Here is a 16,433-nt window from a genome sequence, read left to right on the forward strand (position 1 = left end):
TCACTCACTCACTCACTCACTCACTCACTCACTCACTCACACACACACACACACTAACAATCTGCCAATCCTCTTTCTCCCTCCGCTGCAGTTTTCACCTCTCTCTCTCTCTCTCTCTCTCTCACCTCACTCACTCACTCACTCACTCACTCACTCACTCACTCACTCACTCACTCACTCACTCACTCACACACACACACACACACCACACACACACACACACACACACACTAACAATCTGCCAATCCTGTTTCTCCCTCCGCTGCAGTTTTCACCTCTCTCTCTCTCTCTCTCTCTCTCTCTCTCTCATATTCACAAGCTGATCCTGGGAAAGACCTCTTTTCATGCCTTGGAACTCAGCTGAGATTTCTATTCACTTCACAGGGCTCTGCTCTCACAGACAGGGGAAGAGATTGAACATGTTGCATGGTTGCTTAGCCAGTCAGTTCCTTAAATGAACCTGAATATATACGTCCAAAGTTGAGGAAACAGTCAACTTTGGTCAGAATTGTCCTGTAAGCAATATTCAATCTCCAAATACAGGACGGGAAGAGTCAATTCCTTGGGCTACATGATGCTGGCCATCCGTCAGCTGGCATTTGACCCCTGACATTTGACCCCTGATGCATCACTCTTTAGGAGGTCACTGAGGCCAGGCAGCACAGTAAAACTCAGACTCTGCACTGCTGAATGTAATGCCAGCCTGGACTGCCCTTATTGATGTTAGTGTATTGATATCAGTGTCAGGTTCAATGGGTTGGAAGGCTTCTCTCTAGATTGGGGGAAATAGAGACATGGTAACCAGAAAAGGATTACTGTGAAACTACTTCCTGTCCTCACTGAACTGAACAGACCATATGATTACTGTGAAACTACATCCTGTCCTCACTGAACTGAACAGACCATATGATTACTGTGAAACTACATCCTGTCCTCACTGAACTGAACAGACCATATGATTACTGTGAAACTACTTCCTGTCCTCACTGAACTGAACAGACCATATGATTACTGTGAAACTACATCCTGTCCTCACTGAACTGAACAGACCATATGATTACTGTGAAACTACATCCTGTCCTCACTGAACTGAACAGACCATATGATTACTGTGAAACTACATCCTGTCCTCACTGAACTGAACAGACCATATGATTACTGTGAAACTACATCCTGTCCTCACTGAACTGAACAGACCATATGATTACTGTGAAACTACATCCTGTCCTCACTGAACTGAACAGACCATATGATTACTGTGAAACTACATCCTGTCCTCACTGAACTGAACAGACCATATGATTACTGTGAAACTACATCCTGTCCTCACTGAACTGAACAGACCATATGATTACTGTGAAACTACATCCTGTCCTCACTGAACTGAACAGACCATATGATTACTGTGAAACTACATCCTGTCCTCACTGAACTGAACAGACCATATGATTACTGTGAAACTACATCCTGTCCTCACTGAACTGAACAGACCATATGATTACTGTGAAACTACATCCTGTCCTCACTGAACTGAACAGACCATATGATTACTGTGAAACTACATCCTGTCCTCACTGAACTGAACAGACCATATGATTACTGTGAAACTACATCCTGTCCTCACTGAACTGAACAGACCATATGATTACTGTGAAACTACATCCTGTCCTCACTGAACTGAACAGACCATATGATTACTGTGAAACTACATCCGGTCCTCACTGAACTGAACAGACCACCATTCTGTATACTTCTGGCCCGTCTATGGACACTGTGTTAACTAACCTCCAGACGAGTTTCAATGCCATACAACTCTCCTTCCGTGGCCTCCAACTGCTCTTAAATACAAGTAAAACTAAATGAATGCTCTTCAACCGATCGCTGCCTGCACCTGCTCGCCCGTCCAGCATCACTACTCTGGACGGTTCTGACTTAGAATATGTGGACAACTACAAATACCTGGGTGTCTGGTTAGACTGTAATCTCTCCTTCCAGACTCACATTAAGCATCTCCAATCCAAAATTAAATCTAGAATCGGCTTCCTATTTCTCAACAAAGCGTCTTTCACTCATGCTGCCTAACATACCCTCGTAAAACTGACCATCCTACCGATCCTCGACTTCGGCGATGTAATTTAATTTACAAAATAGCCTCCAACACTCTACTCAACAAGCTGGATGCAGTCTATAACAGTGCCATCCGTTTTGTCACCAAAGCCCCATATACTACCCACCACTGCGACCTGTATGCTCTCGTTGGCTGGTCCTCGCTACATATTCGTCGCCAAACTCACTGGCTCCAGGTCATCTATAAGTCTTTGCTAGTTAAAGCCCCGCCTTATCTCAGCTCACTGGTCACCATAGCAGCACCCACCCGTAGCACGAACGAACTGCAAAAATCACTGAAGCTGGAGACTCATATCTCCCTCACTAGCTTTAAGCACCAGCTGTCAGAGCAGCTCACAGATCACTGCACCTGTACATAGCTCATCTGTAAATAGCCCATCCAACTACCTCATCCCCATGCTGTTATTTATTTTATTTATTTTGCTCCTTTGCACCCCAGTATCTCTACTTGCACACTCATCTTCTGCACATCCATCACTCCTGTGTTTAATTGCTATATTGTAATTATTTTGCCACTATGGCCTATTTATTGCCTTACCTCCCTTATCCTACCTCATTTGCACACACTGTAAAATACTTTTTCTACTGTATTATTGACTGTATGTTTTTTTTATTCCATGTGGAACTCTGTGTTGTTGTTTGTGTCACACTGCTTTGCTTTATCTTGGCCAGGTCGCAGTTGTAAATGAGAACTTGTTCTCAACTAGCCTACCTGGTTAAATAAAGGTGAAATAAAAAGTCCAGTCCTTACTGAACTGAGCAGAACATATCGGACATCACTAATGATGTGCAGTGCATGTTAGAACCATTATTCACTGTTCTATTCTCAGTGTTCTTTTCTCAGTGTTCTATTCTCAGTGTTCTATTCTCAGTGTTCTATTCTCAGTGTTCTATTCTCAGTGTTCTATTCTCAGTGTTCTTTTCTCAGTGTTCTATTCTCAGTGTTCTATTCTCAGTGTTCTATTCTCAGTGTTCTATTCTCAGTGTTCTATTCTCAGTGTTCTTTTCTCAGTGTTCTAACTCTTATCTGTCAAACACCTGGAGATTGATTTGTAGACAGAGTACCCTCTTTGCATATCAGTCAGATTACCTACAGTAGTAGTGGGTAATGGTTCAAGGATAGAGACGTTTGTTTGTTTAAATCTGTACTACCCTGTCACAGTCTCTCCTCCATCATTACCCCGTCACAGTGTCTCCTCCATCATTACCCTGTCACAGTCTCTCCTCACATCATTACCCCGTCACAGTGTCTCTCCTCCATCATTACACCGTCACAGTGTCTCTCCTCCATCATTACCCCGTCACAGTGTCTCTCCTCACATCATTACCCCGTCACAGTGTCTCTCCTCCATCATTACCCCGTCACAGTGTCTCCCTCCATCATTACCCCATCACAGTGTCTCTCCTCCATCATTACCCCGTCACAGTGTCTCTCCTCCATCATTACCCCGTCACAGTGTCTCTCCTCACATCATTACCCCGTCACAGTGTCTCTCCTCCATCATTACCCCGTCACAGTGTCTCTCCTCCATCATTACCCCATCACAGTGTCTCCTCCATCATTACCCCGTCACAGTGTCTCTCCTCCATCATTACCCCGTCACAGTGTCTCTCCTCCATCATTACCCCGTCACAGTGTCTCTCCTCCATCATTACCCCCGTACAGTGTCTCTCCTCCATCATTACCCCGTCACAGTGTCTCCTCACATCATTACCCCGTCACAGTGTCTCTCCTCCATCATTACCCCATCATTACCCCGTCACAGTGTCTCCTCACATCATTACCCCGTCACAGTGTCTCTCCTCCATCATTACCCCGTCACAGTGTCTCTCCTCCATCATTACCCCGTCACAGTGTCTCCTCCATCATTACCCCGTCACAGTGTCTCTCCTCACATCATTACCCCATCACAGTGTCTCTCCTCCATCATTACCCCATCACAGTGTCTCTCCTCCATCATTACCCCCATCACAGTGTCTCTCCTCCATCATTACCCCGTCACAGTGTCTCTCCTCCATCATTACCCTGTCACAGTCTCTCCTCCATCATTACCCCGTCACAGTGTCTCTCCTCCATCATTACCCCGTCACAGTGTCTCTCCTCCATCATTACCCCGTCACAGTGTCTCTCCTCACATCATTACCCCGTCACAGTGTCTCTCCTCCATCATTACCCCGTCACAGTGTCTCTCCTCCATCATTACCCCGTCAGTGTCTCTCCTCCATCATTACCCCGTCAGTGTCTCTCCTCCATCATTACCCCCATCACAGTGTCTCTCCTCCATCATTACCCCCATCACAGTGTCTCTCCTCCATCATTACCCCGTCACAGTGTCTCTCCTCACATCATTACCCCGTCACAGTGTCTCTCCTCACATCATTACCCTTGTCACAGTGTCTCTCCTCCATCATTACCCCCATCACAGTGTCTCTCCTCCATCATTACCCCGTCACAGTGTCCCCTCACATCATTACCCCGTCACAGTGTCTCCTCACATCATTACCCCGTCACAGTGTCTCTCCTCCATCATTACCCTGTCACAGTGTCTCTCCTCCATCATTACCCCGTCAGTGTCTCTCCTCCATCATTACCCCATCACAGTGTCTCTCCTCCATCATTACCCCCATCACAGTGTCTCTCCTCCATCATTACCCCGTCACAGTGTCTCTCCTCACATCATTACCTTGTCACAGTGTCTCTCCTCCCATCATTACCCCATCACAGTGTCTCTCCTCCATCATTACCCCGTCACAGTGTCTCCTCACATCATTACCCCGTCACAGTGTCTCTCCTCCATCATTACCCCGTCAGTGTCTCTCCTCCATCATTACCCTGTCACAGTGTCTCTCCTCACATCATTACCCCGTCACAGTGTCTCTCCTCCATCATTACCCCCATCACAGTGTCTCTCCTCCATCATTACCCCATCACAGTGTCTCTCCTCCATCATTACCCCATCACAGTGTCTCTCCTCCATCATTACCCCATCACAGTGTCTCTCCTCCATCATTACCCGTCAGTGTCTCTCCTCCATCATTACCCCGTCACAGTGTCTCTCCTCCATCATTACCCCGTCACAGTGTCTCTCCTCCATCATTACCCCATCACAGTGTCTCTTCCATCATTACCCCATCACAGTCTCTCCTCCATCATTACCCCGTCACAGTGTCTCTCCTCCATCATTACCCCGTCACAGAGCTAGCCTATCACAGTCTCTCTGGGGACAGAGCTAGCCTATCACAATCTCTCTGGGGACAGAGCTAGCCTATCACAGTCTCTCTGGGGACCGAGCTAGCCTATCACAGTCTCTCTGGGGACCGAGCTAGCCTATCACAGTCTCTCTGGGGACAGAGCTAGCCTATCACAGTCTCTCTGGGGACAGAGCTAGCCTATCACAGTCTCTCTGGGGACAGCGCTAGCCTATAAGGGAGGGTGTGGGAGCGGAGGACAAGCTGCTGTGTTTATAAAAAGGATGCTACTGGCTTTCTATACACCATAATAATGAAGACTGCAGCCATATCAGGGCTACTGGCTTTCTATGCACCATAATAATGAAGGCTGTAGCCATATCGGGGCTACTGGCTTTCTATACACCATAATAATGAAGACTGCAGCCATATCAGGGCTACTGGCTTTCTATGCACCATAATAATGAAGACTGCAGCCATATCAGGGCTACTGGCTTTCTATGCACCATAATAATGAAGACTGTAGCCATATCAGGGCTACTGGCTTTCTATGCACCATAATAATGAAGACTGCAGCCATATCAGGGCTACTGGCTTTCTATACACCATAATAATGAAGACTGTAGCCATATCAGGGCTACTGGCTTTCTATGCACCATAATAATGAAGACTGCAGCCATATCAGGGCTACTGGCTTTCTATACACCATAATAATGAAGACTGCAGCCATATCAGGGCTACTGGCTTTCTATACACCATAATAATGAAGACTGCAGCCATATCAGGGCTACTGGCTTTCTATACACCATAATAATGAAGACTGTAGCCATATCAGGGCTACTGGCTTTCTATACACCATAATAATGAAGACTGCAGCCATATCAGGGCTACTGGCTTTCGCGCCTAACATCTCCTAGCTGTGACAATATTCACTGTATACTACACTTGGCTTCGTTCAACACATCCTGATTTGGCGAGGTTACATTCTGTTTCACTGCAAGTGAAACGAAACGGGAGAGCAGCGTTCAACTGTGGTTCACAAGGCTACTATACTATGGCCTCTCAGGTATCATCTGTTGCGTGGGGTTACTATCCTCTCTGTGTTTCTGTTTGTCTCCAGGAAAGGCAAAGATGTGCCTCCATCCTTCAAGCACTTCTTCAGCAGCGCGGTGGCCCTCAGCTGCATCAACCTTTCAGGGACCAGACTCCCTCCAGAGGCCTTGAAGTGAGCAACCTAACCATGCTCCCTCTGTCTTTCTCTCCTCTGTCTCTGTCTCTCTCTCCTCTGTCTCTTTTTCTCTCCTCCCTCTGTCTCAATCTCTCTTCTCTCTCTCTCTCCCCTTTCAGTCTCAATCTCTCTCAGCTCTTCTCTCTCCCCTCTCTGTCTCAATCTCTTCTGTCCCTCCTCACTTTCCCTCTCTCCCATCTCCCTCTTTCTCTCTCTTTCTCACCTCTCTCTGTCTCTCTTCTCTCTCTTACGCTCCCCTCCAATATAATAATTTCCTTTTTTTTTTCTTCATAATAGGAATTAGAGCTACACCGAGTGTACAAAACATTAGGAACACCTTCCTAATATTGAGTTTCACCCCCTTTTGCCCTCAGAACAGCCTCAATTCGTCAGGCATGGACTCTACAAGGTGTCGAAAGCGTTCCACAGGGATGCTGGCCCATTTTGACTCTTAATGCTTCCCACAGACGTGTCAAGTTGGCTGGATGTCCTTTGGGTGGTGGACCATTCTTGATCCACACGGGAAACTGTTGAGCGTGAAAAACCCAGCAACGTTGCAGTTCTTGACGTGTCTGGCACCTACGACCACTCCCTGTTCAAAAGCACTTTAAGCTTTCACCCTCTGAATACATGAACACTGTCAGGTCTGCTCCTGCTCTCCCCCCCCCAGGCTGCCCTGCATCACACACTCCTATCATCCATTACGCACACCTGCCTTCCCTCATCACGCACATCAGCGATATTGGACTCATCTGGACTCACTCATCACCTGTTATTACCTCCCCTATATTTATCAGTTCCCCAGCTCTGTTCCCTGCTTCTGCTTTGATTGTCTTTTGTTTGTGTTACCTGTTTGCTGACGCTGTTCCTGTCTCGTTCCATGTCGGTTATTTATTAAATGTTACTTCCTGTACCTGCTTCGTCTCTCCAGCATCATCCCATGTGAAAGAATACTGAAGCAAACCACCCTAGCCAGATCGACGGGCTTCCACACCCTAGCCAGCTCGACGGGCTTCCACACCCTAGCCGGCTCGACGGGCTTCCACACCCTAGCCGGCTCGACGGGCTTCCACACCCTAGCCGGCTCGACGGGCTTCCACACCCTAGCCAGCTCGACGGGCTTCCACACCCTAGCCGGCTCGACGGGCTTCCACACCCTAGCCGGCTCGACGGGCTTCCACACCCTAGCCGGCTCGACGGGCTTCCACCACCTGCTCGACGCTTCCACACCCTAGCCGGCTCGACGGGCTTCCACACCCTAGCCGGCTCAACGGGCTTCCACACCCTAGCCGGCTCGACAGGCTTCCACACCCTAGCCGGCTCGACGGGCTTCCACACCCTTCCACACCCTAGCCGGCTCGACGGGCTTCCACACCCTAGCCGGCTCGACGGGCTTCCACACCCTAGCCAGATCGTACGTTTTTGTTCGCCCAGCCGGTCCAGGAGTTTTTTTTTGTTAGTTTTTTGTTTTGTTGGTGATGTCGGGGTGGATTCCTCCGCCGATGGAACCGGGGGTGCCTAAGCCAGCCCGTCGGGCTTTCACACCCTGGCTGGCTCGGCGGCTTCCCATCCCACGTCACACTCCACCGGATCATCGGGCTCCCTCTCTGCAGCGGGATTGCCAGGCGTCTTGCCTCAGCCGGCTCGCCAGGCTCTCACGCTCCTGCCGGTTCCTTGGGCTTCCACGCCCCAACCGGCTTGCCCAGCGCCCATGTCTTAGCCGGTTTGCCCAGGTGGGACGCCGAGTTGCGCCCCTGGGGGGGGGGGGTACAGTCACGTCTGCTCCCGCTCACCCCCCCCCCCCCCCCCTGCATCACACACTCCTATCATCCATTACGCACACCTGCCTTCCCTCGTCACGCACATCAGCGATATTGGACTCATCTGGACTCACTCATCACCTGTTATTACCTCCCCTATATTTGTCAGTTCCCCAGCTCTGTTCCCCGCTTCTGCTTTGATTGTCTTTTGTTTGTGTTACCTGTTTGCTAACGCTGTTCCTGTCTCGTTCCATGTTCGTTATTTATTAAATGTTACTTCCTGTACCTGCTTCGTCTCTCCAGCGTCATCCCATGTGACAAACTATCCATGTCTCAATTATCTCAAGGCTTAAAAAACCTTCTTTGACCAGTCTCATCCCCTTCGTCTACTCTGATTGAAGTGGATTTAACAAGTGACTTTCACCTGGATTCACCTGGTCAGTCTGTCAGGGAAAGAGCAGGTTCCTAATGTTTTGTCCACTCAGTGTGTATATCTCACTCTCTCAGCATCCAATGAACTAGACTGGATGCTTCATCCCGTAAACTAGACTGGATGCTTCATCCCGTAAACTAGACTGGATGCTTCATCCCGTAAACTAGACTGGATGCTTCATCCCGTAAACTAGACTGGATGCTTCATCCCGTAAACTAGACTGGATGCTTCATCCCGTAAACGAGACTGGATGCTTCATCCCGTAAACGAGACTGGATGCTTCATCCCGTAAACTAGACTGGATGCTTCATCTCGTAAACTAGACTGGATTCTTCATTGTTAGTCTCTATTATAAACCTAACCAATAGTGAGTCTGCCTGAAATGTATTAAACAATATTGTTGTCTTCCTTGCAGAGCTCTTCTGCTCGGTCTGGCCAGCAACCCCAACATCAAGGAAGTGTCTTTAGACCTCAGCTGCTGTGAGGTAAGAACACAGAGAGGCTACAGGAAGTGTCTTTAGACCTCAGCTGCTGTGAGGTAAGAACACAGAGAGGCTAAAGGAAGTGTCTTTATACCTCAGCTGCTGTGAGGTAAGAACACAGAGAGGCTAAAGGAAGTGTCTTTATACCTCAGCTGCTGTGAGGTAAGAACACAGAGAGGCTAAAGGAAGTGTCTTTATACCTCAGCTGCTGTGAGGTAAGAACACAGAGAGGCTACAGGAAGTGTCTTTAGACCTCAGCTGCTGTGAGGTAAGAACACAGAGAGGCTAAAGGAAGTGTCTTTATACCTCAGCTGCTGTGAGGTAAGAACACAGAGAGGCTACAGGAAGTGTCTTTATACCTCAGCTGCTGTGAGGTAAGAACACAGAGAGGCTAAAGGAAGTGTCTTTATACCTCAGCTGCTGTGAGGTAAGAACACAGAGAGGCTAAAGGAAGTGTCTTTAGACCTCAGCTGCTGTGAGGTAAGAACACAGAGAGGCTACAGGAAGTGTCTTTATACCTCAGCTGCTGTGAGGTAAGAACACAGAGAGGCTAAAGGAAGTGTCTTTAGACCTCCGCTGCTGTGAGGTAAGAACACAGAGAGAGAATTCCCTCCCCCTTTTCACAGATCTGTAAAATTACTCTGTTTTGTCAAAGAACGAAGATGATTGTTTTTAGGCCCTTTAGCAAGACATGTAAACACGATGTATTTAGCCTTCCAGTTGTGGAAATAGATATGAAAGACAACTTTATTAGTCAGGGGTCTCTTCACTATAGTACTATACATCAATGGTCTCTTCACTATAGTACTATATGTCCTAATATGTAACATTAAAAACCTTAGCAGATCTGCTAAAGCAACAATCTATCTCTTGTTCTTGGTCCAGATATGTGACATTTAGCTGAACATTCTTCTTCGTCAGTTTAAGAATTCTATCTTTGGCCTTGATGGTTTTTGGAGTGAACATCCCATAGCACTGTCTGCTGTTCTAGCTTCCTCCTCTCCAAGTATACCTGATGAGTCCACTATAACTCTATATAATGGATCACTTGGCGAAGCGAGAGAGAGAAGAGAGGAACAGGAAGGAGATGGAATAGAAATGGCTAATTATGTCACGCACTCACACACATGCATGCACAGAAAACACACACACACACACACACACTCTCTCTCACCCCCATGCCCTAATCTAATAAAGATGTCTTTCCACAGATTCATTGAATACCACTGCAGCAGGATCCACAGTCAGCAAAATCATTTCAAATGTTAAACCGCTGTTGAGCTACTGAATTATCTCTTGCCTTTCAGTCTTTGTGGGTGTAATAATGAACCATTGGTTTGAAGCAATCTCACTGTGTGCTACAGTACTATATGTGTTCTTCTCTGATTCCCAAATTGCACCCTATTACATATGTAGTGCACTACTTTTGACCAGAACCCAATAGGTCATGGTCAAAAGTAGTGCACTACATGGGTAATAGGGTGCCATTTGGGATAAATACTCTTGTCTAATTGTATGTGGATGATCTAGCCAGAGGATTGTACCCTCTAATAGCTACTGGTCCCTGTAGGTCTCTGATGTGTGTTGTTGTACCCTCTAATAGCTACTGGTCCCTGTATGTCTCTGATGTGTGTTGTTGTTCCCTCTAATAGCTACTGGTCCCTGTATATCTCTGATGTGTGGTGTTGTTCCCTCTAATAGCTACTGGTCCCTGTATATCTCTGATGTGTGTTGTTGTACCCTCTAATAGCTACTGGTCCCTGTATGTCTCTGATGTGTGTTGTTGTTCCCTCTAATAGCTAGCTACTGGTCCCTGTATATCTCTGATGTGTGGTGTTGTTCCCTCTAATAGCTACTGGTCCCTGTATATCTCTGATGTGTGTTGTTGTTCCCTCTAATAGCTAGCTACTGGTCCCTGTATGTCTCTGATGTGTGTTGTTGTTCCCTCTAATAGCTAGCTACTGGTCCCTGTATATCTCTGATGTGTGGTGTTGTTCCCTCTAATAGCTACTGGTCCCTGTATATCTCTGATGTGTGTTGTTGTTCCCTCTAATAGCTAGCTACTGGTCCCTGTATGTCTCTGATGTGTGTTGTTGTACCCTCTAATAGCTACTGGTCCCTGTATGTCTCTGATGTGTGTTGTTGTACCCTCTAATAGCTACTGGTCCCTGTATGTCTCTGATGTGTGTTGTTCCCTCTAATAGCTACTGGTCCCTGTATGTCTCTGATGTGTGGTGTTGTTCCCTCTAATAGCTACTGGTCCCTGTATATCTCTGATGTGTGTTGTTGTACCCTCTAATAGCTACTGGTCCCTGTATGTCTCTGATGTGTGTTGTTGTACCCTCTAATAGCTACTGGTCCCTGTATATCTCTGATGTGTGTTGTTGTACCCTCTAATAGCTACTGGTCCCTGTATATCTCTGATGTGTGTTGTTGTACCCTCTAATAGCTACTGGTCCCTGTATGTCTCTGATGTGTGTTGTTGTTCCCTCTAATAGCTACTGGTCCCTGTATGTCTCTGATGTGTGTTGTTGTTCCCTCTAATAGCTACTGGTCCCTGTATGTCTCTGATGTGTGTTGTTGTACCCTCTAATAGCTACTGGTCCCTGTATGTCTCTGATGTGTGTTGTTGTTCCCTCTAATAGCTACTGGTCCCTGTATGTCTCTGATGTGTGGTGTTGTTCCCTCTAATAGCTACTGGTCCCTGTATGTCTCTGATGTGTGTTGTTGTTCCCTCTAATAGCTACTGGTCTCTGTATGTCTCTGATGTGTGTTGTTGTTCCCTCTAATAGCTACTGGTCCCTGTATGTCTCTGATGTGTGTTGTTCTCTCCCCCTAATGCTGCTCTAAGCTTGGTCACTGTGTAAGTATTACCCTGACTAACTACTGATAACTACTGTTAACTCCTGGCAATAATTCCAGCTAACCCCTGGCTATAATTCCAGCTAACCCCTGGCTATAATTCCAGCTAACCCCTGGCTGTAATTCCAGGCTAACCCCTGGCTATAATTCCAGCTATCTCCTGGCTGTAATTCCAGGCTAACTCCTGGCTGTAATTCCAGGCTAACTCCTGGCTGTAATTCCAGGCTATCTCCTGGCTGTAATTCCAGGCTAACCCCTGGCTGTAATTCCAGGCTAACTCTTGGCTGTAATTCTAAGCTTCTCCTTACTGCTTTCTCTGGTGTTGTCATTCAGTTACACCCATCATCATTCCATCATCATTCCATCATCATTCCATCATCATTCCATCATTATTCCATCATCATTCCATCATTATTCCCTTCGTAAACTGTTTCTCAATTATAAACAGACATGGCATGTTTTTAACATCTCATTGTATTGCTTCACCCTCCCTGCTTTTTCTAACATGTCTGTTGGTGTTGTACCATAGACGGTGTGGTATGTCCCTCCATTTTAGTTCTCTCTTTATCTACACATCTATTGTTATCCCAGCCCTAGGGAAGCTGCTGTTCTCTATCTACATCTATTGTTATCCCAGCCCTAGGGAAGCTGCTGTTCTCTATCTACATCTATTGTTATCCCAGCCCTAGGGAAGCTGCTGTTCTCTATCTACATCTATTGTTATCCCAGCCCTAGGGAAGCTGCTGTTCTCTATCTACATCTATTGTTATCCCAGCCCTAGGGAAGCTGCTGTTCTCTATCTACATCTATTGTTATCCCAGCCCTAGGGAAGCTGCTGTTCTCTATCTACATCTATTGTTATCCCAGCCCTAGGGAAGCTGCTGTTCTCTATCTACATCTATTGTTATCCCAGCCCTATGGAAGCTGCTGTTCTCTATCTACATCTATTGTTATCCCAGCCCTAGGGAAGCTGCTGTTCTCTATCTACATCTATTGTTATCCCAGCCCTAGGGAAGCTGCTGTTCTCTATCTACATCTATTGTTATCCCAGCCCTAGGGAAGCTGCTGTTCTCTATCTACATCTATTGTTATCCCAGCCCTAGGGAAGCTGCTGTTCTCTGCCTACATCTATTGTTATCCCAGCACTAGGGAAGCTGCTGTTCTCTATCTACATCTATTGTTATCCCAGCCCTAGGGAAGCTGCTGTTCTCTATCTACATCTATTGTTATCCCAGCCCTAGGGAAGCTGCTGTTCTCTATCTACATCTATTGTTATCCCAGCCCTAGGGAAGCTGCTGTTCTCTATCTACATCTATTGTTATCCCAGCCCTAGGGAAGCTGCTGTTCTCTATCTACATCTATTGTTATCCCAGCCCTAGGGAAGCTGCTGTTCTCTATCTACATCTATTGTTATCCCAGCCCTAGGGAAGCTGCTGTTCTCTATCTACATCTATTGTTATCCCAGCCCTAGGGAAGCTGCTGTTCTCTATCTACATCTATTGTTATCCCAGCCCTAGGGAAGCTGCTGTTCTCTATCTACATCTATTGTTATCCCAGCCCTAGGGAAGCTGCTGTTCTCTATCTACATCTATTGTTATCCCAGCCCTAGGGAAGCTGCTGTTCTCTATCTACATGTATTGTTATCCCAGCACTAGGGAAGCTGCTGTTCTCTATCTACATCTATTGTTATCCCAGCACTAGGGAAGCTGCTGTTCTCTATCTACATGTATTGTTATCCCAGCCCTAGGGAAGCTGCTGTTCTCTATCTACATCTATTGTTATCCCAGCCCTAGGGAAGCTGCTGTTCTCTATCTACATATATTGTTATCCCAGCCCTAGGGAAGCTGCTGTTCTCTATCTACATCTATTGTTATCCCAGCCCTAGGGAAGCTGCTGTTCTCTATCTACATCTATTGTTATCCCAGCCCTAGGAAAGCTGCTGTTCTCTATCTACATCTATTGTTATCCCAGCCCTAGGGAAGCTGCTGTTCTCTATCTACATCTATTGTTATCCCAGCCCTAGGGAAGCTGCTGTTCTCTATCTACATGTATTGTTATCCCAGCACTAGGGAAGCTGCTGTTCTCTATCTACATCTATTGTTATCCCAGCACTAGGGAAGCTGCTGTTCTCTATCTACATGTATTGTTATCCCAGCCCTAGGGAAGCTGCTGTTCTCTATCTACATCTATTGTTATCCCAGCCCTAGGGAAGCTGCTGTTCTCTATCTACATATATTGTTATCCCAGCCCTAGGGAAGCTGCTGTTCTCTATCTACATCTATTGTTATCCCAGCCCTAGGGAAGCTGCTGTTCTCTATCTACATCTATTGTTATCCCAGCCCTAGGGAAGCTGCTGTTCTCTATCTACATCTATTGTTATCCCAGCCCTAGGGAAGCTGCTGTTCTCTATCTACATCTATTGTTATCCCAGCCCTAGGGAAGCTGTTCTCTATCTACATCTATTGTTATCCCAGCCCTAGGGAAGCTGCTGTTCTCTATCTACATCTATTGTTATCCCAGCCCTAGGGAAGCTGCTGTTCTCTATCTACATCTATTGTTATCCCAGCACTAGGGAAGCTGCTGTTCTGTTTCTCATATCTCATCTTGTCTCTCTGTTGACAGCTCAGGTCTGGCGGGTCACAGATCCTGGAGGGATGCATCGCTGAGCTCCCCAACATCTCCAGTCTGGACATCTCTGACAACGGTAAGACTCTATCTAGCTTCTCTATATCTATAATGTTAAGACAGCATCTCCAGTCTGGACATCTCTGACAACGGTAAGACTATATCTAGCTTCTCTATATCTATAATGTTAAGACAGCATCTCCAGTCTGAACATCTCTGACAATGGTAAGACTATATCTAGCTTCTCTATATCTATAATGTTAAGACAGCATCTCCAGTCTGGACATCTCTGACAACGGTAAGACTATATCTAGCTTCTCTATATCTATAATGTTAAGACAGCATCTCCAGTCTGGACATCTCTGACAACGGTAAGACTATATCTAGCTTCTCTATATCTATAATGTTAAGACAGCATCTCCAGTCTGGACATCTCTGACAACGGTAAGACTATATCTAGCTTCTCTATATCTATAATGTTAAGACAGCATCTCCAGTCTGGACATCTCTGACAACGGTAAAACAAGACAAGGGAATGCAGTTGATCCAGTATAAAGCAGGGATGTCCAAAGGTTTGTGTGGGTGGCTGGGTATAAAGGTTTGTGTGGGGGGCTGGGTATAAAGGTTTGTGTGGGGGGCTGGGTGTAGAGGGTTGTGTGGGGGGCTGGGTGTAGAGGGTGGTGTGGGGGGCTGGGTGTAGAGGGTGGTGTGGGGGGGCTGGGTGTAGAGGGTGGTGTGGGGGGCTGGGTGTAGAGGGTGGTGTGGGGGGCTGGGTGTAAAGGGTGGTGTGGGGGGGCTGGGTGTAAAGGGTGGTGTGGGGGCTGGGTGTAGAGGTGGGTGGGGGGCTGGGTGTAGGGTGTGGGGGGCTGGGTGTAAGGGTGGTGTGGGGGGCTGGGTGTAAGAGGGTGGTGTGGGGGGCTGGGTGTAAGAGGGTGGTGTGGGGGGCTGGGTGTAGAGGGTGGTGTGGGGGGCTGGGTGTAGAGGGTGGTGTGGGGGGCTGGGTGTAGAGGGTGGTGTGGGGGGCTGGGTGTAGAGGGTGGTGTGGGGGGCTGGGTGTAGAGGGTGGTGTGGGGGGGCTGGGTGTAGAGGGTGGTGTGGGGGGCTGGGTGTAGAGGGTGGTGTGGGGGGCTGGGTGTAGAGGGTGGTGTGGGGGGCTGGGTGTAGAGGGTGGTGTGGGGGGCTGGGTGTAGAGGGTGGTGTGGGGGCTGGGTGTAAGGGTGGTGTGGGGGCTGGTGTAGAGGGTGGTGTGGGGGGCTGGGTGTAGAGGGTGGTGTGGGGGGCTGGGTGTAAAGGGTGGTGTGGGGGGGCTGGGTGTAGAGGGTGGTGTGGGGGGGCTGGGTGTAGAGGGTGGTGTGGGGGGCTGGGTGTAGAGGGTGGTGTGGGGGGCTGGGTGTAGAGGGTGGTGTGGGGGGCTGGGTGTAAAGGGTGGTGTGGGGGGGCTGGGTGTAAAGGGTGGTGTGGGGGGGCTGGGTGTAAAGGGTGGTGTGGGGGGGCTGGGTGTAGAGGGTGGTGTGGGGGGCTGGGTGTAGAGGGTGGTTGTGGGGGGGCTGGGTGTAGAGGGTGGTGTGGGGGGGCTGGGTGTAGAGGGTGGTGTGGGGGGGCTGGGTGTAGAGGGTGGTGTGGGGGGGCTGGGTGTAGAGGGTGGTGTGGGGGGGCTGGGTGTAGAGGGTGGTGTGGGGGGGCTGGGTGTAGAGGGTGGTGTGGGGGGGCTGGGGTGTAGAGGGTGG

The 16,433-nt window shown here is 48.0% G+C and overlaps 1 protein-coding gene across 2 annotated transcripts in view; it reads left to right on the plus strand.

Annotated features, from left to right (window-relative positions):
* The window catches only part of LOC115183922 (F-actin-uncapping protein LRRC16A), a gene marked incomplete at its 5' end in the record, with an annotated part of 152,199 nt that overhangs the window by 64,860 nt on the left and 70,906 nt on the right, over nucleotides 1-16,433 (plus strand). The window contains 4 exon segments of one of the 2 annotated variants that reach the window (XM_029744898.1): nucleotides 6,437-6,541; nucleotides 9,153-9,222; nucleotides 12,071-12,082; nucleotides 14,704-14,785. In XM_029744898.1, the coding sequence (XP_029600758.1) occupies nucleotides 6,437-6,541; nucleotides 9,153-9,222; nucleotides 12,071-12,082; nucleotides 14,704-14,785 (269 nt within the window). 2 annotated transcript variants of the gene reach the window in all.

This window comes from Salmo trutta, unplaced genomic scaffold (genome assembly GCF_901001165.1).
Source record: "Salmo trutta unplaced genomic scaffold, fSalTru1.1, whole genome shotgun sequence".
NCBI classification, from domain to species: domain Eukaryota; kingdom Metazoa; phylum Chordata; class Actinopteri; order Salmoniformes; family Salmonidae; genus Salmo; species Salmo trutta.